General features: G+C 39.4%; 1 protein-coding gene across 2 annotated transcripts; it reads right to left on the bottom strand.

The window, feature by feature from the left end:
- Positions 1 to 704: 704 nt before the first annotated feature.
- cfap221 (cilia and flagella associated protein 221) lies at positions 705 to 26,455 on the bottom strand. Of its 2 annotated transcripts, XM_026160063.1 has the most exons (25): positions 26,349 to 26,455; positions 25,860 to 26,060; positions 25,619 to 25,719; positions 23,864 to 23,950; positions 23,645 to 23,740; positions 23,169 to 23,269; positions 22,878 to 22,981; positions 18,135 to 18,294; positions 16,260 to 16,389; positions 15,706 to 15,826; positions 15,452 to 15,563; positions 15,279 to 15,366; positions 12,497 to 12,586; positions 11,463 to 11,558; positions 9,377 to 9,464; positions 9,047 to 9,138; positions 8,559 to 8,639; positions 7,164 to 7,271; positions 6,909 to 7,079; positions 6,747 to 6,832; positions 6,600 to 6,678; positions 5,708 to 5,808; positions 2,604 to 2,699; positions 2,384 to 2,491; positions 705 to 1,216 (listed from the first exon to the last, which is right to left on the bottom strand). In XM_026160063.1, exons 2-25 carry the CDS (start codon positions 25,987 to 25,989, stop codon positions 1,039 to 1,041), a joined length of 2,604 nt encoding a protein of 867 aa, XP_026015848.1. In that variant the 5' UTR covers positions 25,990 to 26,060; positions 26,349 to 26,455; the 3' UTR covers positions 705 to 1,038. The 2 variants fall into 2 exon arrangements, with proteins under 2 accessions (XP_026015848.1, XP_026015849.1); XM_026160064.1 differs by lacking the exon at positions 12,497 to 12,586.
- Between the last annotated feature and the right edge of the window lie 292 nt (positions 26,456 to 26,747).

Raw genomic sequence — 26,747 nt, 5'->3', positions numbered from 1 at the left:
ACATGCATTTAATCTGTGGCTATAGGCTTCTTTTGAGGCAGACGGCTCATATCTCGGTTTAAGCTATAGAGTGAAATAGGACTATAATAACACGAGTGATAATAATTCACTTAATCTCTGAGTCGAATTCTCCTTTTTAAGCTGAGGCGAAATCAGGACCACGCTTCACTGTCACCTCAATGCATTCTGACAGTGAAGGATCATGGCTAAGGGCTTTAGTACACTGCACCTAACCCCATGTCAAAAAAATCTGACCCTTTTTTTGCATGTCTGTAAAACAAGTTCATATACTGCACTTCTACTGTATTTCTCTACAGCAGAGTCATTACAAGCGAGCATACTCACTGAAGGACAAATAAATGTGGAGACCCTTATAACACTCATAGAGTTGGAGCTCCCTCTAGGGGTCGGAGAACACGTATGAACTGGACTCCAACCCAGTGAGTTCACAGCCAGTCAGCTGTTTTGGTAACTAATTACTGACCTAAGCATCTATTCTTTAAGAGCCACAAAAATATAAATGTTGAACTGATGTTCCTAATAAATACAGAAATAATATCTCTTCTTCAGGTAGCTACACATCAGACAAATAGCTGACTCTAATCAGTGCAGGCTCAATCTAAATGTCATGTTACAGCAGGAACATGGAAAATACACAGAGTCAGAGTCAGTGGTCAAACATCAAGCATTATATGTTGGTGGATAACATAATAAGATTTAATTGTAATAAACTTTTACAAAAGAATTCAAATATAAAATGCAGAACGATCATATTTCATTTAATGTAGGTAATGGTGTGTAAAATGCAGCCATGCTTATATATGAATCTGAGTAGGTGGAGGGATAACAAATTTTCAGGCTTTGTAAAAGCACAGTAGGGGAGCTCACTGGTAATTTTGAGTGGGTAGAAAGGAGGCTTATGAGTGGGTGGGAAAGTAACCAGGTTTTATTTCAAAGACATGTCAGGGCCAACAAAGGAGAGTGTTGTATGAGTGAGTAGGATGGGTATAATGCTTATCTGTAGTCTTGCAGTGGTGTTTACTCATGTGAGTGTATAGGATGTGTGTGCACAGGCTTCGGCTTTTCACGGTCTTCTTCAGGTAAATGAGAAGTTCTGTCAGTGACTCCAAGTTGCTTCAGTCTAGTCATCACTCTTTTTCCCATCTGGTTAAACTCAGACCTGTAGGTCGCCTCAATGTGATGCTGCCTCTGGTGCCTGGGACAGAACAATTTAACTTTACAGATGGAAGAAGAGCAGCTGTAGTAGCGAGTACAACACGTATCGTTCCTAATTTCTCAACGACAATTTAGAAAAAACCTTAAAAATGATGAGAAATGATAAAAACTAAATTAAAGCTTAAAAAACAAAAACATATCAGCTGCCTTTTTAAAATGTGAATAGTTATCAATTATGTCACATCAATTTTGCACTGAGTAAATCTGTAAAAAGATTAACAAAAGGAGAGATAGCACGAATAAATCCATTATAAGACTGAGGCAAATGGTACTGAGCAAATTGTTAAATTTCTTTTACAACTGGTGAAACCCAAAAAAGAAAACCCATATGATTTCTAGCATATGCTAATAAGTTTCCAAAATACGATTTTTTTCCATCTACAGGTGTTAAAATGTTTAATATTGTAATGTTTAAACAACTCAAGCATTACCATTCATTTTAATTGTATGATTAAAAAAAAAAAAAGCTGTTCACTAGTAGGTTGGCTTTTGTTTATATTTGCTATTCTCATATAATCAAATATCAGTATCGCTACTGGGCTAATCCTATTCCTATATTAGTTGGGCCCTACTCAGTAGTATTAACAGTATCATTATTACCTCATTAATCATCACTATTTAAAATATATATATATTTTATTTTATTTAATGTGTTTATGTTTTTCATAAAATCCTGAAAACCTAAACAAATATTTTTTGGCCTCTAAATTAAATTTTGAGAAATGGCGCTATCAGCATAGACCAGTGATATAAGAACATATTTGCTACAATATATTACATCTAATGTGATTATAAGCTGAATAGATTAAAGATCAGTTTCGTCGCTATGACAACACTTAAAAAAAACTCCCAGCTCCCAGGAAGCTTTTGCTGGAACAAACTTTAGGTACACGAACTGATTCAATCTATTAACTTAATGGTTGGTATATCCTGACAACTTCCCCTCTTCAAACTAAACATGTGTTTTGTCTTTTCCAAAATATCTATGTGTGTGCAAAGGAGCATTCATCCCTTTTATTGCTTGTGAAGGGCTTCCTTCATGTAAACATCCATTCATCATGCCATAAACTATCTCTTGAATCTCTTCCAGACTGTATGTATGAGTAATCTTTTAGCTTTGCTGCACGCTCACGATCCCTACACTTACACGGTTGTCTTTCCTGCGTCGAGGTTGCTAATGGAGACGAGAACTTCTCCACACAAGAATTCTGCTCTGATCATCTCGGGTGTCAGTTGGACTCCTGAGCCTTCACACCTGCATGAGGTTACACACACACAGTGAAATAATCAAAGGAGCACTTTCCCATGAGACCCATAAAAAAAGAAGCTCCCAGCACAAAGATCAATATAGTTCCTCATCTACTTACAGTGTGTCCATTAGCGGGGCCACATCATCATCAGGGAGGTTGGCGAGAGGAGAAGCTGCGGTGAGTGGAAGTATCTCTGTGTTGTAGTTGACAGATCTATACAGGAAACACACACATACAGCGCTTTTTCCCCTGAAGAGCTGGACCACCGTGCATCAGATGAATTGAGATAATTTTCAGATAGCTCCTCAGTCTCACTGAGATGAAAGGAGTGCTTAAGGTGGTTTCATATCTCAGTTCAAACATGTTTGATAAAGGTGCTCCTTAGTGAAAGCTGAAACCACTTAGGGGCAAAAAAAAAAGAACACTGATAAGCCAAATGTTAGTGATACCACAGAATAACCAGGGATTCCTTAAAAATATTAAAGAGCAACTTTGTAATGATGGGGCAAAGGATGTACAAATAAAGACTCTGTGACCTGGCCTGGGTTGCATTTATGTTTTTGTGAAATAAGATTTTGGTTAAAGATTAGCAAGCCAAGGCTAGTTAGATAGCCTTTTTAGCTAGATGTAAAATGTGTTACATCTAGTACTGAATGCATATAAATATATGATTAGTACTACATATTTACACCCAGTAGTTGTGGACTGTATCTGCATTTTTTGTGTTCCTATTACTGTTCATGTTACATATGTTAACATTATCGAGCGTAGGATAATTAGCTAACTGTAATGTGTGTTAACCTGGCACTTACTCTGTATAAATACTTAATACTACACTTTGTAAGAGGTAGTTACTCTCATGCATTATTGAAACTGGTTCACCCGAAAGACAAAACGCCAAAACACAGACTTAACAATGTGGTGTATGCTGTACAGTGCAGCGAGGAATGCCCAGACCTCTACATTGGAGAGACCAAACAGCCACTTCACAAGCGCATGGCACAACACAGAAGAGCCACCTCCACAGGACAAGACTCAGCAGTCCATCTGCATCTTAAGGATAAAGGACACTCTTTCGAGGATGCCAATGTTCACATTTTGGACAGAAAGGACAGATGGTTTGAAAGAGGAGTGAAAGAAGCCATCTATGTCCACTGTGAGCGACCATCTTTGAACAGAGGCGGGGGTTTACGACACCAACTGTCTGCCATCTATAATCCAGTTTTGAGATCCCTTCCCAGACGCCTTAACGCCCACTCACATCCTGGGCCATCTGACCTCAGGAATTCGCATGATAAGGTGGGGCCAGGTTTCACAATGAACTCACCCGAAACTCTGGCTGATTGGGACCCACACCCAGTTTCACACCTTGGCTCAGGCGATTAGAGGATCATCAGGGGGTCCTTTTGTCCCTCTGTGGGGGGATACTCCCACTAGGTTTATATCTGGGACTCTCCACCATTTGACCTTAGAACTGAAGAAGCTTCTTGGATGAGAGGTGAAACGTCTTCAAGCAACTTAAAGAAGTCCAGACGCTTTTCTTTGCAAGCTCCTTTGACTACGATGACCTGGATGACTGAGAACCTTCACAGACAATTATATATCTACACTTTTCAGGTAGGTAGGTACTGACAAGTATGAAGTGAATATTTTCCTTTGGCTCTAATTGCGCAGCACAAGGCATGTGAGGGAAAAAAAAGGATAGCAGGCAGAAAGGTAAAAAGACAGAGTTGCAGCAGAGATTCAAACCCACACATTCCCAAATGCACCACGTGAACTGTGGTTGCCCAGATTATGCAGGCATCTTGTCAAACAAAGACTTGAGAAGACTTCAGATCTCTTGAGGAGTGCTGCTTCATTAGCTTTCCAATGTTCACTTTGGTACTTAAATTGGTTTTAAACAAGAAACTCTCTCATGCTAGACAAATTACAATGCACATGGCGGTATAGGCTTGAGAAAGGTCAGACACACAGAGTGTTTTGCACACCTGATTGGTATCAGTTATGACAGGGCGCAGACAGAAGCACACAGCCCACCACAAATAGAACAGGACAGCCCAATGCTGTGTTCACTAATACACTACATGAAAAATATCATCATTTATTCACTGCCCATTTAGACTGAGGATTGAATAAATCATTATTTTGCAGCGTGAGGGAAGCCTCCATACTGTATGACCTAGATTCCATGCGCACACAGATATACATAGCAAAGGAGAAAACATTTAGAATCAGAAGAAGCTTTCTATCTTTACAGATAGACACTCAGATTTTACCTCAAAATAAGTAAAAATAATGGATAACCGCAGCTGTAAAAACCCCTAAATCTGGCTATTTACACTAGAGCTAAGTGAAAAAGAAGATTTGAGTGGGGCTTTTCTCCCCACCAGCGTTTAGAACCTCTGATTTGATCAAAACACTATTCTCAACTATCTGGTTAAATGGACAGTTTTAAAATAACAGCACTTTGTTTTATAAAGCTGGAAATGGCGCCCAGCATTTTAACTCCAAAATCATAAGTGCTTCAATACCTACATACTGTACAACCATCTTCTCCAACTCTTTGCGTGTAAAAGGAACTCCGCTATCTCGATTACAAGTGGAGAGTTTGACATCCTGCATCCTGGCAGGAGCTGGAAGCAGTGTGGATGTGACATGACATATTTATTTTGGAAGATAGTGAGAAGTCGTGTTTCTGGAATACTGAGATGATAGAGTGAATCCCAAACTGCAGAAAGAGGATTATATCCGAGTAGGTAACTATTAACTACCAATATGAGTCTGTGGCTTATGTAACTTGTCTTTTTTAAAAATATATTGATGTAGTTTGTGAAAACGCTGTCTTTCAAGTGGTCTGGCAGCGAGTGGGTCAAAAGTTCAAATTCTTTCACATAGGAAATGGACAAGAGCCACTTTCTCCTCTGTAAACAAGTACCATAAACAAACTTATGAACCGACACTGTTCTAGTTGGACACTCTTATTGAGAACATGAGAACCTTCTCTTTAACTTTTGGGTATCTGCTCTTGGTATGAAGTCATTTTTTGCCGCCTAGTTTAGCAGATAAGAAGAAAAATGTGACCCGACACATCTCATAAACAGTGATGTAGTGGAAAAGTTCATCTGCAGGTTTTGATTCACTCGTGTCAGCGGCCAGATTGAACTCTTCTCAACACACAGCTCACGTTGTAAAGCAAAGAGGACAAAATATTTCTGACCAACCTGCGTGGAGCACAGTCACTGGTGAGTGCGGCCTGGTTTGAAAGACTTTTCAAGGTGATAGAATCCAAATTTTTCCACTTCATAACCCCAGGGATCACTTCCTGTTATAAATCATGAAAAAAAGAAACATTTCGGTCAGGACCACTATAGTCAGAAGATGATTGATTTTCCCATTTGCAGTAATTTATTTTTGGTGGCATGGCTCTGTGCTGGGACCTGTCCGCCCTTCAGTGTGCATATGTGTAAAGCCAGAGGTGGAGAGAGCAGGAGCCAGGCCCAGTACACAGCAGATCAGGCATCACTGACAGCAGATATGATATTGATTAGGTCAGATCCAGCGTGACAGTAGGAGCTGCGATGTAGATGGGTTGCAAAGTGGCTTGCAGATTTACAGCAACTGTTGCTCATGGCTACAGCAGCTTAAACAGTGTTGCCTACGTAAAATCCTCCACTTGGATGAGTAGAAGGAAGGGTAAGAGCTGAGTCATCAGCTGATTTGGTGGGATCACACTGAGCTACACTGGACATGTCAATTTTCAGACAGAAAACGGGAGCCGTTTTTTGATAGATCAACTACAAGTGAAAAGCACTTTCTATGTTTTGTGGGATGGCTATGGCTCAGTAGGGAAAGCAGTGCATCTACTAATTGGAAGGTTGGTGGTTTGAGCCCTAGCTGCTCCATTCTGCATGCAAACATATCTTTGGGCAAGATACTTTTCTACTTAGACATAGAAAATAGTGGTTTGTGAATGAGACATGGTGTATAAAGCTCAATATGTAAGAACAAGTTTATTTAACATGCTTTACCAAAAATCTCCGAAGACATGTTCTATATGGGACACAAAAATTATCTGAAAGAAACTCGTGAACTGCACAATGAGGGGGAAATTACCTTGCATTTGAGAAACTTCTTCTGAGTGTGTGGCGTTTGGGTCCTTATGCCACACAATGTGCTCTCAGGGACCGTATACCTGAAAGCAGAATGAGCTGTTTGACGTTTCGTAGAAATAAATTGATCATAAAGGTGAGAATAACTTACCTGGGCAGAGGGCAGAGATGAAACTCCAAATCACTCTCCAAATATTTAGGGGGTGTTTTAAAGGTCTGAAGTCCCGGAGCTGGGTTCTGAAACATAATAATAATAACATTCATCATAAATAGAAAAGCACCTCTATTTTGCACCTGATTAATACTGCCTTACAAAGATTCTCAGTGGGTTTGCTGGAAAAGGTCTGAGCAGATTTTCAGGGGCGCAGAAAGAGAGACTGGAATCATCCTTTGTTTCTGCATCTTTGTCTTGTTCATCATGCTGCTCTCCTGCTGTGGTGTCCTCTGTCATGGGAAAATGAGCTCTGTTGGGTTCCAGCTTGTCCTAAAAAAAGGAGAATTTTTAAAGCAAATAAGTGGATAAATACATAGCTGATATATTATAAATAAACATGTGGTGCTTAGTTACCGGAGCTCCAGTACGCAGTGGCCTAGCCAAAGTCATGGGAATATAAGAGTTAAATGCCTCCCAAGCTGACACAGCCTGGTAGCCCATAAGCTTATAGTGCAGAGGGACCTGCATAATATCAACAGAAAGCATGGTTACAACATAACATCAACAAGGACAAGGAGTCCCTATGACCCCATTATTACCATCACAATCCATTTAGAGGCGCTGTCTCTCTGTAGCCATCCTAGTTAATGAAGCATTTTGTCAATGAACTCTAATCTCAGCGGTTATTGAGACAAAACAGTTGTAAAATTTGCTCCAAAATATGGTTTCCGCTGGAAATCATACTTCTATCACTACCTAGGTCGATTAATTTTAATTTTTATGATGCTACAGTGGTTGTTAATCCACTCTAGCTTCAAAAGTCAAACACTCAAAGGATGAGATTTTTTATAAGGTAAGCAGAATATGACCCAGATAACATAAAATGTAGTTTTTTACACTGTCACATTTTGTGTTAACAGTACTCGTCACCTGTGTCAGAGGAAGTGCATTATTTTGAAGCGTGGTACAAGCTACTCTAGGTGAGCACTTGTCTTTTATTAAGTGGTCTTGATCAATAGTTCTTTGGGCTTTTTGAAGCTCTTTCTGAATTTTTCTTTGGAAACTGGCTGCTTTTTCACTTGTTTTCAGTACAGTCCCTGTACCCGACCATTTTCAGAGCAATGTTTTTGGTTTGCTTGTTAACACTTGAAGAAATTTCCTTAGAAAGCTCAGACTTTGCTGAAGACAACAGGTGTTCATATTACATGTATTTACATTTTAATTTATGTTTGCGTGTTTCAATAAATTGTTGCACTTATTTCCCATCTTTCTAGCGAACAAATAAGACTTTTGCACTTTATGCACTTTACATGTTCGCTTCACTATAAAATAGTACAACAACAATAAAAATAATTATAGGTCAAAATTTTACATTCATAATTCTAGGAGTATTCAGAAAAATATATCCCAGTTTGAAAAGTAAAGCACTGTTTTACAGGCAAATGCTCTCATACATGACAGTATTAATAGAGAGGTTTGAGAGTAACGAAATTTCTATTCTCTGTATGTCCTGTACATGTGGCAGAATTGACAAATAAAGTTGACTTGACTTGACTTGACTAATAGTAATTTGACACTTTGTATGAGGCATTTGGCATCGCTGACGGTGGTGAAGGTGAAAATTAGGTGTCTGAGCCCTCCACAGGGTCACCAAACACATTTGTTCAAAAGCTAGAAAGGTTAGAAAGAGCTCCAGTTTAATCTATATATACGGTCTATACTGGTTTATGGTTATGTTACTCCTTATCAACACTGCTGCTGGGTGAAATTTGTTGATCTGAAAGTGCTGTGTATGATGTAAATAACTACCTGTAGCTTGAAGAAAGGAATGTGCGATGTCACAGTCACATCAAGAGTATCCACCGGTAGTTCAGGCAAATTAATGTTAGCCTAGAAATATGAAGGAGACCAAATGGCATTATTTGTTCCAGTGAACACAGAGGCTACCCCATCTCTCTCTCTCTCTCTGTGGGGCATGTAGGAAATGAAAGATTTAATCAAAGTACGGGAAAGTGAGCGTCCTCATTGATTTCCACGGTTTGATCAAGGACGTCTTTCACAGGAAATAATGGATGAAAATTGTTTCGAGTGCAGGACACTAGCTAGTGCCCACTTGTCAGTGGTTTCTTGTCTTTTGGGTGTCATCTCCCAGTTAGGTTGAAAGGTAAACTGATTCGAAATAAATTACCACACACTTTTTGCTAATGATTACATTAATTTACACAACACTGGACAAGAACAGTTCAAAATCTGTGTTAAGTCTTTATTTTCCACTACCAGTTGTGCACGGTACTCACCAGGGGGTCATCTTCATTAGAGAAAAAGGGGGATGAAGATGGAAAGACTTTGTCTGCAGACACTTTTAGGTCGCATGTCTTCTCTTTATCAGCTAAAGCAAACGTGAGGAGGTGACATGTAAAAAAAGAATAAATAAAAGTTAATTTCTCCAGACTTGTTGCAATTTTCAGTGTTCACATTCAGAACTCTGTTCCAGACACTTGCATATGTGTTATGAGCCTCATAATCATTTCATTTTTTCCTCAAGGAATAAATTCAATAAAGCGTGCCTTACTGCCATCGGATAATGAGATTATTTCTGAATGAGGAGATCATAGGATAATGAAAACCTTTCTGTGCCAAGGGCAGGTTCTTCATACTGTCTGCCAGTTTCTTCAAAGAAGCCAGTCTCCGGTTCATGCGACGTCGAATCACAACCTGGAAGGGAGAGACGAGGGTGGTGCAGGGTGCTACTGCTTTGCTAAAGCTTCTCACTCACACTTGTGATTTCAGGAGACATGTCAGACAGAGATTTCAGGTTCACTCCAATTCTAATTATTTTTTGACATTTAAGCCCTTTGGTTTTTCTCTTATTCAATAATGAGCCCTGGAGGGGGAGCATTGGGAAGAGGACAAAGAAGGAGCAGTGGGTACATTGGAGGAGATAATTATTTGACTCCCTGCTGAATTTGTAAGTATCAACACTTCCAACGAATGAACCTGATTTTGGTAGTTTCATTTTAATGGGGAGTGACAGAATATCAACAAAAGTCCAGAAAAAACACATTAAAAGTCAGAAATTGAATTAAATGTCAATGAGTGAAATAAGTATTTGAGCCCCTACAGTCGTGGCCAAAGGTTTTCAGAATGACACAAATATTGGTTTTGAGAAAGTTTCCTGCTTCAGTTTTTATGATGGCAATTTGCATATACTCCAGAATGTTATGAAGAGTGATCAGATGAATTGCAAAGTCCTTCCCTGCCATGAAAAGGAACTTAATCCCATAAAACCCATTTCCACTGCATTTCATCGCTGCCATAAAAGGACCTGCTGAGATCATTTCAATAATCTTCTCGTTAACACAGGTGAAAATGTTGGCGAGAACAAGGCTGGAGATTATTATGTCGTGGTGATTGAGTTAGAATAGCAGACTGGAATCGTTAAAATGAAGGTGATGCTTGAAATCATTGTTCTTCCTGTTAACCATGGTTACCTGCAAGAAAACACGTGCAGCCATCATTGCGCTGCATAAAAAGGGCTTCACAGGCAAGGATGTTGTTGCTACTAAGATTTCAGCTACATCAACCATTTATCGGATCATCAAGATAGAGGTTCAATTGCTGTGAAGAAGGCATCAGGGTGCTCAAGAGAGTCCAGAAAGGGCCACAACGGTCTCCTAAAGATGATTCAGTTGTGGGATCGAAGCTTGCTCAAGAATGGCAGCATGCAGGTTTGAGTGCATCTGCAAACACAGTGAGGTGAAGACTTTTGGAAGATGACCAGGGTTCAAGAAGGGCAGCAAAGAAGCCACTTCTTTCCCAAAAAAATATTAGGGACAGACTGATATTGTGCAAAAGGTACAGTGAGTGGACTGCTAAGGACCGGGGTAAAGTCATTTTCTCTGATGAAGCCCCTTTCCGATTGTTTGGGGCATTTGGAAAAAGGATTGTCCGGAGAAGAAAAGGTGAGCGCTACCATCAGTCCTGTCTCATGCCAACAGCATCCTGAGACCATTCATGTGGGGTGCTGCTGCTAATCCAAAAGAGTGGACTCAATCACAATTTTGCCAAAGAACACAGCCATGAATAAAGAATGGCACCAAAACATCCTCCAACAGCAGCTTCTTTCAACCATCCAAGAACATTTTGTTGAAGAACAGCATGACGGAGCACCATGCCATAAGGTCAAAGTGAAGACTTGGGGAACAAAACATTGAAATGTTGGGTCCAGGGCAAGGAAACTCCCCAGGCCTTAATCAGATTGAGAACTTGTGGTCAATCCTCAAGAGGCAGGTGGACAAACAAAAACCCTCTAATTGTGACAAACTCCAAGCACTGATTATGAAAGAATGGGTTGCCATCAGTCAGGATTTGGCCCAGAAACTGAACGATGGCCCTTGGATTGTTCTTCCAGCATGACGACCCAAAACATACCACCAAGTCAGCATAGCAGTAGCTAAAGAAGAACATCAAGGTCATAGAGTGGACAATACTACATTTCTTTACTTTTACTGTGACGCACCTCACACAGGAAAACTGACTATACTGTAAAGAAGATACATTTGAGCTACACATAGCTAAACAAAAGGGACAGGCGCTGGTGTAACAGCCCTCCCCTGAGGGATGTGTATGTGAACGATGCATTGAGCAAATGCTCATGGATGTGTGTACTTGCTCATGTACCTCAGAGACTTTGCAGTATATGGATGACTGTACCTTGTGAGCTGCCTGCTGGAACAGTCTGAGAACTCTTCGTCTCAGTTCCCACTGAAAAGTGGTGTAAAACTGGAAAGCCGGGACTCCCTCAGGGGCCTGGAACAGGTTAGAAACACATTCATTGTTAAATCTCACTTGCTCGTGTTCGACAGTTAACTGCACATTTAGTGTACATGAAAAAAGCATAAAGTTTAATTTTATTAGGCCTCTGCTAGGAGTATTTAAATGACAAAAGAAAGTGGAATACTAATAAGTCAATATTAGATTGGATTAAACTGGAAATGAGCTATGAGCAACTGATTCTTTTTTTTCTTTTGTGCGTGAAACTGCTCTTGTACAAAGAATAAAAGATCTTCTGGTACTTGGTAGAAGCATATCCACACATTCACTAAGACAGAATATACTTAGTATTAATTAAAGATCATCATGCAGCAGTTTTTCAATTCAGCGACTTAAGCTTCAGAATTTTCTGTGGAGGCACATTGTGCTGCCTGAGACTTTACTGAGTCGTGTTGAAAAAGTTCCAGAAGTTCACCCACATAAGGTAGAGCAGGTCAGCTACTAACCGGAAGGTTGGTGGTTCGATCCCAGGCTCCACCAGTCTCCATGCTAAATATCCTTGGCCAAGATACTAACCCCATGTTGCTCTACGATATGTTCATCGGAGTGTGAGTGTGAATGTTAGACAGTAAGCACTAAACAGTTTAGAAAAAGTGCTTGAGTGAATGGGTGTGATTGGGTGAATGAATTAGTTGTGTAAAGTGGTTTGAGTGCTCAGAGTAAAAAGCGCTATAAAAGAACCAGTCCATTTACCATTTACCATAAGGAAAAACCATGCCGGCGCCTTTTCCCATTAAGGTGAGCTCCTTGTGGGGATCTTAGCAAAAAAAAGTGCTTGCTCATAGGGGGTCATATGATTGTTGGGTTTTTCTCTGTATCTATGAAGCGCCTTGAGGCGACTTTTGTTGTGATTTGGCGCTATATAAATAAAACTGAATTGAATTGAATTGAAAAAAACTAAGTTAACGACATACCTGTCCTACTTCACAAAGCACTCGTCTTGAAAACATTTTAGGTGGTCCAGCAGCAAAGGTTTCTTCTTGCCCTACAGCTCCCCTTTTCACCTATAAAACAGTCAATTACTGTACAGTAAAAGATCGTATGAATCCACCCCCCTCCCAAAACAATTTGATGCCATTTCAAATATAAATAAAATACATAATGCAATCATTTGCAAATCATTCACAAATTTTTTTGTTTTCTTTTGTGTTCACAGCAACACTTTAAGTGGTTTGGAAAATAAAAGAAAAACTGGTCCAGTTTTGGAAACTTCCTTTGTGCTCTTTGGAGTATTTCATAAAACTCCAAATGTTTAGTGGAAGCTCTGGACAGCAATCGGGCCAATTTTGAACTCGGATGTGGAAAATTTGGCTTGGTTTTTCTGAAACAAGCAGGGGCTTAATTCACTACGACACGACGTGGATGGCAGCATAGGTTAATGCTGCATGGTCCTCTTAACCCAGCTAACTTGGCGCATGTGAAAAACAAATTTCAAAAGAACTGCTGTGTCCATCCTAAATGAGGTGGGAAGTCCAGTGAAGTTGGCAGAGTTTGAGTTTGTATTTGTGAACTGTGTTCACTGTCAGTGCTCTTCAGAGGTGCTCCTCTTCAGAATCATGTCTATTTATAATGCTGCCTCAAGGCGTGTAGATTAAAGCCATTTAATACTGGTTAATGATATTATGTAGCGTAGATGACAAAATTAAAAAAAAAATCTATGCAATCTCAGTACAACTTTGCACTGAGACATTATTCCTAATTTTTGCACTATTTGATCACACCCACTCTGTTACAGTGGTGAAAGATCTGGCCTCTCTGAGATGCTCAGTGAACAGCTGTGAATAAGGCTTTAAATGATTTGCAATTTGACTGGAATAAAAAGGAATAAAAATATATTTTATCTATTTTTGGAAAGCTGTGGCAGTGATAGCTGTTGCAGGGCCACTGGAAAACAAACATTCCAACATCTATATCCTCTGTAAGGAAAACTTGGAACCTCTTTGGCTAAAGAGGAAAAAAAGGTTGATGGCTTAATTCTCAGAATCGTAAACTTAACCATCACAGCCTGGCTGAGGAAAAAATAACGTTGCAAAAATTAATGTTGCAAAGCTATAAAACTACATAACTCTGAAGCAAATAGACAAACAGATTTCTTTGGCCTCCAGTCAAGACTCCACAGAGGGCCAACATTAGATGATGACAGGTGGCAGTATAATAAAAACAACAGAGTTCCCATAAAATCACAAAGTGTGGTGATACAAGGCTGTAAAACAGAAAGAGTATGGCAGAGGACACTTTGTGTGTTTGTGTGCGTGTGTGTATTTGCATTATAAAGTGTGCAGGTGGAAAGGAGATGGGGAGGAAGTGCTGTTAAGTGTCTGTGAGAGATCTGATAACTATTCAAACAACCTTTCTGAGGACATAGAGAGACTCATATTTCAAAACTGACATTAGTTTGGCTGACTCTGCACTATTTCCATGGCGACTTAATAAAAATCAATCATACAGTCAAGAGGGTTTTTATGTAAAGGGTCAAAACCCCACTGTGGATCCAATAATTCTACATCTGAATAAGGTACTGTGAACGGTATGAATATGGAACGCACTGATGAGCTATCAGCACATTTGAGTATGTCTCCAAGGTCTTACATGAAAACAGAAAAAATGTGTTCTACTAAAACCAATACCTTGACCAAGAAGAGAGGACTTGGTGAATCAAAATTACCCTGCAAGATAGTACTGTCCAACTAGGACTCATTTCCATCCTCCCAAGGTCTGTGTCCTCCTGTGTCCTGCGTATTTTTTTCTTTCAATATGTTATTATATTCACTATGTATGATAGGAATTACATGTACATGCTGGTGTGTTGGTGTGATGAAAAGAGTTTGGCTTTATTATGGGGATATCTGAAAATCTATACGCACCACTATGTAGTTCACCGCTTTACAGCCTCCCATGAATTATGTACCGCCATCATCAAGCCCATGGGGCAAAGACTCAGTAGCTTCTATGATCCTGTGAGTTGGGCTCCCATCAGTTATTTCAGCAAGAAATATTTTTCATGCATTAAAACTCCATTTAATGGAAGGTCAAACTTTTATCAGTAAGGGCTGTAGATATAAAGAACTTTCCAGTTTACACGGTGTATATAAAGTTAAGAAATCAAAGATGGTCAGATAAGGAATGATTAAATACACTTTCTGAATTCTTTATAAAGTTTTTTTTTTAATCTTCCCTTTCGAATGCAGACACAGCAAACTGTCACCATCTCCAACACCTCTCAGAAAACACAGGAAAAGAACTCAAACAACTCAGGGCCTACACTTTTATGTCTTCTTCTGTTCAACATTTTTCTGATTCACTTTTTGTTTATGGTTGGTCAAGATGTCCATAATTCTCAGGAAACATTACGCAACAGCCTAATACAACACTCTTTGTTTACATTTCTCCCCCCACAAATTTCTCATGTCTCAGAATAACAAAGTATAGTACCCACACATTGTTGTGGGGCCCCCCAATTGTGACAGTTTAGTCTAGCAAAGGGACATGTAAGTGTCAGACTTTGACCTCTTGTCCATCAACACAGTGTTGATGGCTTTACACCTGGTGCCGCTGTACCCTGATACCTTTTTAGAACTTTTTAGAGGTTATTTCCACTGTGTTGGTGGAAAATGTGTATTAGCCAAGCCCTCTGGTTTCAATGAGTATCAATGAGCACAGTGTTTCTTTACATCCACACGAGCTGAAATAACTTACCATATATTCATGCTGAGCAATCTCTCTCTCCTCCATTATCTGTCTTGTTGCATGCTCTGACATGGGGTCCATACCCAGATGGACTTGCCTGAGTCAAAGGGGGTGCATAAAGTAAACACATCTATTAAACATTCAGTAACTTTGGTTGAGTTTTAATATTTAATCAAACCTACCATTTGAGGTGATTTGTTTGCTCCTCCTTCATGTCTTGTTGAACCTTTTTCATGAACAGGGCTTCTTTTATCTGCTTATTTTGCCGTGCTATCATGCTGCCAGAGGACATTGCTGAAGTGAAGGTTGCACAAACAGAAAAGAGACATGCATGCATGTAATTCAACAAAAACTGAACAGAGGTGATTGATTTGATATGCCAACAATGTTGACATGCATATCAGCGTCAAGAGTAAAAACACTCGGTTGCATCTACCTTGCTTCAAGTCTTTAGAGCTGAGTTTATTAGAGTCTTTGATCAGCATCTTTGCCACCCCTGCAGGAGTACAGACATCTACTGGCAATTTAAACTTCACATTAGTTGGATCCCTGATTGCCTATAGGACAGGAAAAAGAGTAGCATTAGTTAAGAAAAGTCATAAAGTCAAGATGCCATCCCAGAAAATCAGCTGATCTTAATCCCATCTGATGCCCTTCTAAACATCCTAACTCTGCAAACCACTTTGCAACCCACCTCCAACCCATGTGTTTCCTATTCAAGCTCTGTCTGTCTTATCATATTTGCTCTTATTGATGCCTGGTGTGTCTATGCTAGGGTCTTGCTACTACTTGCTACTGTTTTCCCAGCAGAGTTCCCAAAACAGAGGTACTGCAGATACAGTTTTACAGAAAAGATAATTTTTATGTAAAAAAAAAACTATTAAAATATTTCATTGCTTTTGAGTCAGGGAAATTAACCTGTCGAAATATAACTAAACAGGATTATGAAAGTTTAGTGAGTTAATCAGTCAGACCATCGGTTGGCCATACCTTTGACTTGTCAGCCTCCTTATTTGCCCTGTATTTGGATTTACTTCGAGGAAGCACTAGGGTAGAAGGTGAGGCTCCTTTGTGTTTCACAGTCACTGCACTTTCATAACTGAACTTTTTTTCCAGTTCACTAACAGAAAGATGGAAGGGAAAAAAGTGAAAAAATGTATATATATTAGTATACCAAAACTGATTCAATACTTGCTAATTAGCTCACTGCTAAAGTAAGCACAACTTACATTTTTGTAATAATCTCACACTAAAAGGTCACCCCTAGTAAAAGAGAACGATTTCAAATTAAGCAGAAAATGAGCTGTGTTTAACACAGTAATGGTGTTATTGTTGAAATAATTAGCTGAAATAGTGAAAAACTTTCATATCATTTTTTGAAATAATTAACAAAACAAAAAACATGGGAAAGTGTTGAAATAGTAACGAATTGACTAAAACTGAAACTGTTTAAAACAGTGGATAAATGGTTAGCTAAAAGCAATCTATAAACTGCTAAAATGGCTAATTAGTGGATAGAAAAGCAAACTTTGCAAACCTAGCCCCCAAGTAGTGGATGAAACATTGAAGTTGTTGTTTGGATCATTTCTAAACAGATGGGTTTCAATCAGAAGAAGCTAGCTGTCAAGGTATCCCTTTACGAATGTTCCAGAAATAGTTATTTCAGAAGAGTAGGAATGGCTCTAGACTCTGAGTATTTATCAAATGATATATGAACAGAGAGAGAATACACGGTGTCAGGGTAGCTGGGAGTCAGGGCCTAATAATTACAATTAAAAACAGTTAATTCAAAATGGCTATTAATTTAGCAATGCAGTCCAAGACAGAGAACTAGCCAACTACAGCTTTAAATCACAGTTGAGTTGACTCTGCAACCTTCGGCTAAAAAGGAGTTAACAAGAGTTGAACATTCGGTCACAAAGAAGCACTAGATTTATTACCAAGCATCACATCAGACTGATGACGTTCTGCAACACAGAAGCAAAATCACTCAAGTCACTGTTTGTATTATGAGCAGCCTCTATGTCAGAGAAGTCAGGCAGAGAACACAGTAACAAGCACATGTCAGACATTGGTTCGAGCTGGATAAACATTGGCTCTAGCATATATTCCTTAATCTTTCCATTGCATATCTATCATCTTTTATTTGGTTCCACCGTGAGGAACAACAAACAGAGGGAGAGTGTTTTATATGCTAAACATCCATTGGGAGCTGTATCCATCCTTATATCACTGCAGCAGCTACCAAGCTATTTTCATGAATTATTAACTTTTGGCCAAGATAACACCAGACAGTGCAGGGGATGGAGTCAGGAGCTACTGCTGTGTGATGGATAGCACCCTCTTTCTCATGGGAACCAAATTAATATCAGCTGAAAAACCTCTGATCTGCACATGTGCCCATTTTCTCTGAACCCAGTTAGTTATTGTCCCCAGATATTTTGGGGGATGTTTTCACTCCCATGTGGTTCAGCGGTAAACTTACTCCCACAAGCTGAGAACTGTTTTTTACCATAAAACAGCAAACTTCACCAAGCTATCATTCAGGATGCCGGATGCTCGTGAAAACAATAAAGCACTGGTGGAAAGACTTCAATTTGTTACATAGTGTACATTGATAGCATAAATGAGATCCCGGTGTTTTTGAATTTGAGGTTGTACTTAGGCTGAGGATCACAGCTGTTATGAGCAAAAGCACATGATAGGACAGTAAGACAGCAACTGAGAGTAATAGAGTAAAACATGACTGTGAAAGGAACAAAACACCAACAGCTAAGTAAAACTGACATTTTGATTAGTCAAACTGTTCATCTGTAAAAACATTCTAACACAACACTGTATTTCTACTCAGTTGTGAAATTTTACCTGAGAGCTATGTGCGGTGCACAGCTCCCAGTGATGGTACACAGGTAAGGCTTGGTGTTGAACTGTGAAATGACCAGCTGAAAGGTGATTTGAGAAGTCTCAAACTGGAGTGGACAAAAGGTCACAGTTATCTTTGCCTCACCTTTGGCTGGTATCACACCTGGAAGAGGGAGAAAACAAATATTAATAATGGAGCTATGTGTTTGGCTAACCTAGGTCAGTGATTTACAACCACAGGTGACTGCATTAAGGCTTTCTACTGCAGAAAGCCAGCTACATAACATTAGACAGGTCTTACAAACAAAATAAGTGAACTTAACACTTGCACTTGTTGATTTTTTAGCTAAGAGCACTGGACAGTTAAATAATTTTTTTTTAAGTGTTTCCATAGCTTCTGAATAAATAGTTAAAATTTGAATCTTCTTCTTTCAGCTTCATCTCAGGGCTCGCCATAGCAGATCATCTGCCTCCATCTCACCCTGTCCTCGCGTTCTTCTTCGCTACGTCCATGATCTTCTCTGTGGTCTTCCTCTTTTCCTCCTGCTTTGTTGTTCCATGTTCAGTATCTTTTGTCCACTATCCGCACATGTCCAAACCATCTGAGCCTTGCCTCTCCAACTGTGTCTCCAAAAAACGCTCAACCTTAGCTGTCCCTCTCATGCTCTCATTTCTTTTCCTGTCCAGTCTGGTCACTCCCAGTGAAAATCTTTCATGAAACATCTTTAACTCTGCCACCTCCAGTTCACCCTCTTGCCTTTTTCTCAGTGCTACCTTCTCTAAATCATACATCACAGCAGGTCTCACAACCAACTTGTAAATCTCTCCTTTTACTCTTGCTGTTAATAACCCCCAATATGTGTCTCCACCCACTCCACCAAGCCTGCACTCTCTTCTTTATCTCTCTTGTGCGCTTGCTTGGATGACTGACCCCAGATATTTAAACTCGTCTACATTCACTATACCTCTGATCTCTGCAGGTTCACTGTTACACCTGTCTCCATCTCATTCCCACACATCTAGACTGTCTCGCTTCTAATGACTTTCATTCCTCTTCTCTCCAGAGCATACCTCGATCTCTCCAGGTTCTCTTCCACCTGCTCCCTTCTCTCACTAAAGATCAGAATGTTGTCTGCAAACATCTTAGTTCATGAAGACTCCTGCCTGACCTCATCTGTCAATCTGTCCATCACTACTGCAAACAAGAAGGAGCTCAGAGCTGATCCCTGATTTAATCCCACCTTGAGCCCAAATAGGGTGTAATGTGTTACAAAGGTTCTTCAGTTATCTGCCCACCAGATGGATAGAAAGAAAAAAAAAACAATCAAACAAACATGCATTTTCTCTTCCTACGCACTTGCACTACAATCAGCTGATTTCAGTTCGTGTGCCGGAGGAGGAAAATAATGACGTCATCTCCAGCGTGGATATGGGCATTACTTTTCTATTGGACAAAAGGACAGGTGCGAGATTTCTTTATATAGCTCCAAATCACAATATTAGTTACTTCAAGATGACAAGGCAAAACCCCGACAATCAAAGACTCCCTATGAGCAAGCACTTGATGAGAGTGGGAAGGAAAATAACCCTTTTAACAGGAAGAAACCTCTAGCAGAATCAGGCTCACGGAGGGGCAGCATTCTGGTGGGGGGTGAGGGGGAAAAAAAGAGCATAGGGAGACAGGACAAAACACAGACTAAGGGAGAGTGATGGCTAAAATTTAGTGACGTGCTGCAGTGGTATATAAACACGTGGGATGTCAAAGGAGGTGAGTGGAAAATAAATGCTCAGTTCATCACACGAAGTCCCACAGGCAGTGCGAGTCCATAGCAGTACATCTAAGGATTGGTTCCAGTTACCCTGATCCAGCCCTAACTATCAGCTTTATCAAAAAAATAACGTTTTGAGTCTAATCTTAAAAGATACAAGAGTGTGTGTGAATGTGAGGAGCAGGATTCCAACAAGGATGCAATAAAATGAAGCCAACACAGGACAAATATTGTCTCGTTGGTGACAAATATAGTGACAAACATGGTCTTCTCTGCTTTTCAGGGAGCTTTTACAATAAACTGATAATAATAATAGTCCAGTAGTTTTTTAGGATTGAGAGTTAAAAATTTATGAATAAACAATCCATCATAAGGGAAGAAATTATGAATTAAGGTTATTGTATTATGTATTATTATTGTTGTTAATTAGCAGTGAAAACAATAAATTACTTTAAAAGTTCTCAATAAACAATCAATACTGTAAGCTAACTACAGTTCCAGTCACATCACTTAATCAGCTTTCATTTGTGTCACTGGTAACACCTGCGCTGACCTACTATTTAATGTCACAGTGATTGCAGTGCATTACCATCCATGCTACCATCAGTTCAAATGAACATTCTGAAACATAATGAATGTGTCTGACTGACTACTGGGCTGATCAAAGAAGGCTTCGGTAATGACTTTACTATAAAAGAATAACAAATGACCAAAAAGATGCTGTTGTGTTATACTACAAATGCTGAGCTCTGTTGAGAAGTGGACCTGTTTCTTGCGTAAACGTAAAGGAGAAAATACACAAAAGTATTTCCAAAAGGAGAAACTCATTTGTTTCTCTCAGCTGCGATTGAGATCCAAGTGCTTTTTCACCCTGCGTTATGAAGCTTCCCAGACCATGAATGCTGATCATTCTGAGCGTGTGGAAGCAGAAGAAATCTTTCAAGTCCTGCAGTGACTTACTGCATGCACAACGTTGGGCTGAGGTTTTGAGGAAGTGCAGGACACTTGCTTTTTTCTGCTGAGGCTTATCCTTAATCTATTAGCCTAAATATGATACTGTAATTCCCTACACTTTTATTTCCCGGTAAAACTCAGACATTTACCGCTGTTCATTAATTAGGGACACTTTTCACAGGGCAATGTAGAAAAAATCTAACAAAAGAAATATTTACATAGTTCATTCTCATGTTATTTACACAAAACCATGTTTGATAAATTATCCAGAAGAAACCCACATTATGGGTTGCATCCACAAGAGGAGAAAAATTAAACAAAAGCCAGCCTAGTTGTACATTTATTTCAGTATGAACGTCTCTTTGAAAAGTCTACCATTATTATCAAAATGGTGAATATCTGACGCCTAGTTGAACTCATCTAGGCTACAGAATTATGGAACTTTGAATCTTCAATGTTTGTTTGAGACACAAGCTGCAAGTGTTAGCCTAGCTAATGTGATTTATAATCATACTGTTACCCGTAACTTTTATTAGTACCTTTAACCGTGTTCATTTTTGATTGTTTTTATCATTATTGTTTACATTTGTTTTCATAAATGTAAAAAAACCTCATCACAGCCACAGAAACCGCCATACGGATTAATAAATTATGACAGACAGAAGCAGAGCAAATCAGGATGAAAGTCTCAACCACCCTCTCCAGTGCCAAAGTCCCTCCGTCTAACCTCACAATACAAGAAAAGAAGGCCGTCGCTTCCCTGAGCAAGGACCACAACATCACTATATTACCAGCTGATAAGGGAAGGTGCACCGTGGTCCTAAACACAACGGATTACCACACAAAGATCACCGCCCTCCTCAGTGACAATGATACCTACAAAGCCCTAAAGCGAGACCCCACAAGCAGCTACAAAAAGAAAGTTATAGGTTGCCTTCAAGACCTTGAAAAGGACGGGATGGGATGGGATGGATGGAAGTGGAAAGAAAGGCTCTTGGCTCTTTCAAAGGAAGAGTACCCAGCCACTGGTACAGATATGTAGACGACACCTGGGTCAAAATCAAAACACAAGAAGTGGAATCCTTCACTGCTCACATTAACGCCGTGGATAAAAACATCAAGTTCACCAGGGAAGACACAAAGGACGACTGTTTGCCTTTCCTGGACTGCGCTGTGCACATTGAAGAGAATGGCAACCTCAACAGTTTACCGGAAGCCCACACACACGGACCAGTACCTCCTCTTTGACTCCCATCACCCTCTGGAACACAAACTTGGAGTAATTAGGACCCTACACCACCAGGCAGAACATGTTCCCTCTAAGCCTGAAGGGAAAAAGAAGGAACACACACATGTAAAGGAAGCACCTAAAACATGCGGTTATCCTAATTGGGCGTTTATAAAGTCAGCAAAGAGGCACAGAAAAGGAGATCAGACACCAGCGAGGGAGGATAAGAAAGACAGGCGCAACAACATTGTCATCCCCTATGTAGCTGGTGTATCAGAGAAACTCAGGAGGGTTTTCTCCAAGCACGACATCCCGGTTCATTTCAGACCCAGCAACACACTCAGACAGAATCTGGTTCACCCGAAAGACAAAACTCCAAAACACAAACTTAACAACGTGGTGTATGCTGTACAGTGCAACAAGGAATGCCCAGACCTCTACATTGGAGAGACCAAACTGGGACTGATAACTTCACAAGTCTGGCTTGATTTTCTTCTGAAGGCTCAGAAGGCTGAATTACCTGCAACTCCTCAGCCAGAGCTTTAAAGTTGGGAAACATTTTATCTGAAGTCAGCATGACTGTCTAAACACAGAATTTTCAGAACCTGCAAGAGCTTGCGTCACTGAGAGCCAGTCCCGCAGACTTGCTCCTTCTGTGCCCAAGATGTGGTGCTTTACAGCCCATTAGTAATTGTTCAATAGATTAGACTGCTTATATGTTCTAATCTGAACATTCAGATTTTTGTATTGTTAAAAAACCCAGTCAACAACAGAAAACATTCAGTGAATGGTTACCTGTGAGGGGGTGGATGGAGAAGGACTCATGGGGTTGAATAATATGCACTTGAAACTCAAAGCCAATGGGACAGCTACATCTCAGAGGAATAGCATGGCAAACACTAGCGACAAGGAAAGAAAGACAGAGATGATATTATTTTTTTATGACTTGACATCAATGGGTGAATGAAATCATGGCTGGCTGCATGGAAGAATACAAGGAGACAGGCAAGACCTCAGGCAGACGTGAGGTCAAAATAAACCAGTCCATCATAGAGACTAACATGAAGCACACACACACACACACACCTTTGTCTGAGTGCTACAGCTGGTAGGTCGATATGAGTAGGGATGTGCAGGTCATCGATGACAGGGTAAGCATGAACTGGAATTAACAGGTTATCTTCCCCCTGAGAAAGGGTGTAGGCAGGTTGAATGAACAAAATCAAGAGAAAACATAAGAGAGAGGATATGAAGTGTGAAAGAAGCACAGAGAAAAATGAAAACAGTTCTCAGAGTAAAAATCAAGGTAGATAAGTTAAAGCAGAGAGTAAATCCTGCTTGTTTAAATGTTTGCTAAACTCCATAAGTAAGATAAGATGCATGTTACACCAGCTAGCTCCTGCAGGGAGTCACAGTGTAAATTCTGCAAAAATCAACTTGTCTTTAATGCCTTTGGTGGAACGATTTAAGCACAAAACAAACAGCATTAGCACACTGCAGCTGACTCCCTGCCAAACAGTAACAGAGTGCCCACAATGGCACAGAAACTGTTGGAACCTAACCTTACAGTGAACTCGAATGCAGTCATAGAAGTAACGCCACTCATCAGGACAGAATCCGACCTTCAGCGTGTAGGCGAGGCCTGGGATGAGTCGATACTGGAAGGAAAACAGATGGAACAAGACTGAATCATCAGAAACAACACTGATTGCACTCATGGCCAAGTGGAGTTATAATCTTATATTCAGGTCAGCAATTTGGAATGATGAAAAAAAAAATACCTTTTTGGTATAAGTTGTTTGGAAGTACTTGGTTTGGGTGGGAATTACATGAATATTCATAACTTCAGATGAGATGTTGATTAATTTCTGATGGAGAGGAAGAGGAGAGGAAAAAAAATCATTCATTCCACTTAAAATGTGCACTTGAGAAAGCCATTTCCATATTCCTGGTGCTTACAGTGCTCAACCATGCTCACAGTGTGTAAAATCAGTCCCCCATTCACTTTAAATTACCCTAATGGAAACCAAATGAGAGGACTTGATGATGCGATAGGATTCTTAAAATTATTTTAATGTTTTGTAAAGAAAATACAAATTGAATCTGTTTGAGTTTGAAGTTACTGTTTCTTTAAAATGCAATCAAGCACAAAATGTCTGTAATCAAAAAGAAACTTTAGAGCAAAAGTACTGACGATGTTTTAAAAATGTTTTATTTGTAGAAAAAAAGTTGATTCAAATCCAAAGATTTAATTAGATGCTATATATTTTGTTTCGTAATCAAAATCAAATCTAATGTTTTTGTTTTCAAACCAAAAGTATTTGTCTGTGAATCCAAAAAAGTTTTGTTTGCAAGTTTTCCTTTGAAATAAAAACTTTATTAGCAAACAAAATGTTTCAAAATGTTTTTGAATGAGTTGGTTTTATAAGAAACCAAACCTTCCAAGTTTTTGTTTTCAAATAAAACATTGTTGTCTCTGAATTAAAAAAAATGTTAATTAATGCAAATCTGTTGTTTACAAATCCAAAGGTTCTGTTTGCCATAAATGTTTGTGTGTGAATCCAAAAGCTTAACTAGAAACCCCAGAATTTTTTTTGTAGTCTAAAGTTTTGTTTTTGCTTGTGGATCCAATTAATTCAAACATTTTCCTTTGAAATCAAATTTGGATTTGCAAATTTTCTTTGCAAATCCAAAAAATGTCTTTGAAATCTTTGTTTGCGTTTAAATCAAAAAGTTTTATTGATGAATCACAAACTTGTATTTGTCCCTGAGCTGGCAGCTTGGTGACATCCAATAAGTGGGAGAAATTTGATGGAAAATACAAACGGGGGTTGGTGAAAACAGAAAAGCACTGCAGGCATATTTACACTTAATCGCTACTTCAGTAATAGCCAGAATGCCTTTTTTGAACTAGTGTTTCAAATAGAGTATTTGTCATCCTTTAGCTGCTAGACGTATTTTGGCCTATTTAAATATAACAGACTGTCAAACAAATACAGTCTGCATTCATTTGGACGCAACATGCTTGCTATTACTGAAACTGGTAATGATAAATCTCATATACTTCATATATTTCATTGTAGGTCCCCACTCATGATTCACATTATAATAACAGTCTTATTTTAGCTACAGTAAAACATTTGTGTTTGACTGCATAATAAGACACAAAGCAACTCCACATCTCTGGTGGGTGCCAAAACTGAGGTCTGGTTAGTGCTGACTGCAAAATTCAACAAAAACAACCAGAGGCCTTGACCCAACACCATCTCTATTGTCTGCCTGACACAGCTGTGGTAATTATCCACAGAGGAGATCTGAGCACTATCTTCTCAATCATATCTATATAGTGTCTTCACAACCATTAATATTAAGCTACCTGCTCAAATGAGGTGTCACATGTCACATTTATCAAGTACATTCCTATTACAATAACTCCAAAATAAAGAGACAAAAACCACATAACACCTGCCCTGTGATTTAGCTACATCATTTGCTTTTTGGAAAGTAGTAAAGGAAAACAGCAGGACTTTCCTCACCAGGATTTTTACATAATCCTTGCCGAGCTCAAAGCCACTGAAGTGAAGCTCAGAGGGCTCTGCTTGGATCAGGCTGTTGCTTTTCAGGTTAGCATAGATTTCTACAAGAAATACATAAATAAATAAACAGAAATCTCAACCTAAGTTGTCATTGTAAAATCAAGTACTTAGTATCACTGCTTCCAGAAAACTACAATTATGAATTCTATCGAGGATTTCAGAGGTCATGGTTAATATGTACTTGACTCCAGCAGATGATTGGGGATGTTGCCTCTGCTCTGGGTCGCCTCCACCAGCTGGCTCAGAGGTAGAGATGCCCTCCTCCTCAGGGGCTCTGAGAGCGTCTGTGGCCCAGACAGAGCCACCTCCATCCTGGCAAAAGATGAGCCCTTGCTCCTCACGAGAGGGACGACAGACGGTCGGAGGACAGTCACTGCGACATCTGAAGGCATCATCAGAGGAAGGGTTATGAAAGAAACACGGCGATTATTTTCTCTTTTCTTTTTTTATGTAAGGAAAATAGAGTTAATTTAATAAAGTCACTTTCTGTTAGACTCATTGACGCATTCACTATAAAAGTGAGAAATTACAAACTCATGTGCGACGCTAGGAATGCTAAAAATTGCAAATGACCCATGTACTGTTGACTATTAATATGAATAATTCGAAATAACTTTAAAAGCTTCATATAAATAGTTTTATTAAAGCCTCTTAAAAAAACAGGACTTACTTATGTAACAGACAGGCGGTGCGTTTATTTATTCAAATACAGCAGTCGTGTTTCGTGTATTTTCGCTTCAACACCTTTTACTGCTGTTGTCAAACGCGGCCGTTACCGTGGTGACCACCAAACTCTGAAGGGGTGGGACAAATATCCTGATTCGTCGGCTGCCTGTGTTGTTACACACGTAAACAATCCGATGTTAGGCGGGAAGCTAAACATTTTACTTTCAAAATAAAAGTCAAGCTTCAAGCTTACGTGTTGTTATTTGTTTGAATACGTTTACTACACAGTAAATCAATATATATAAATTAATTAAAACTTAGATTTTCTATGGATATGTTGCTAAATATATTCGCAGATGTCCTATCACTACGTTTAACAGTAAATAAATAAACACTTTGAAAG

Source organism: Astatotilapia calliptera, chromosome 23 (genome assembly GCF_900246225.1).
Source record: "Astatotilapia calliptera chromosome 23, fAstCal1.2, whole genome shotgun sequence".
NCBI lineage: Eukaryota > Metazoa > Chordata > Actinopteri > Cichliformes > Cichlidae > Astatotilapia > Astatotilapia calliptera.
The sequence above is the reverse complement of the archived record's forward strand: the minus strand, read 5'-3'. Positions and strand labels throughout refer to the sequence as shown.

Excerpts from the sequence above, each read along its gene's own strand:
- cfap221 (XM_026160063.1), bottom strand. The coding sequence starts at position 25,989 with ATGGAGGTGGCTCTGTCTGGGCCACAGACGCTCTCAGAGCCCCTGAGG. Across the intron at positions 15,827-16,259 it reads AGGAGGCTGACAAGTCAAAG|GCAATCAGGGATCCAACTAA; the intron begins GTATGGCCAACC and ends CCTGTCCTATAG. Across the intron at positions 11,559-12,496 it reads TGCTTTGTGAAGTAGGACAG|GCCCCTGAGGGAGTCCCGGC; the intron begins GTATGTCGTTAA and ends AACCTGTTCCAG.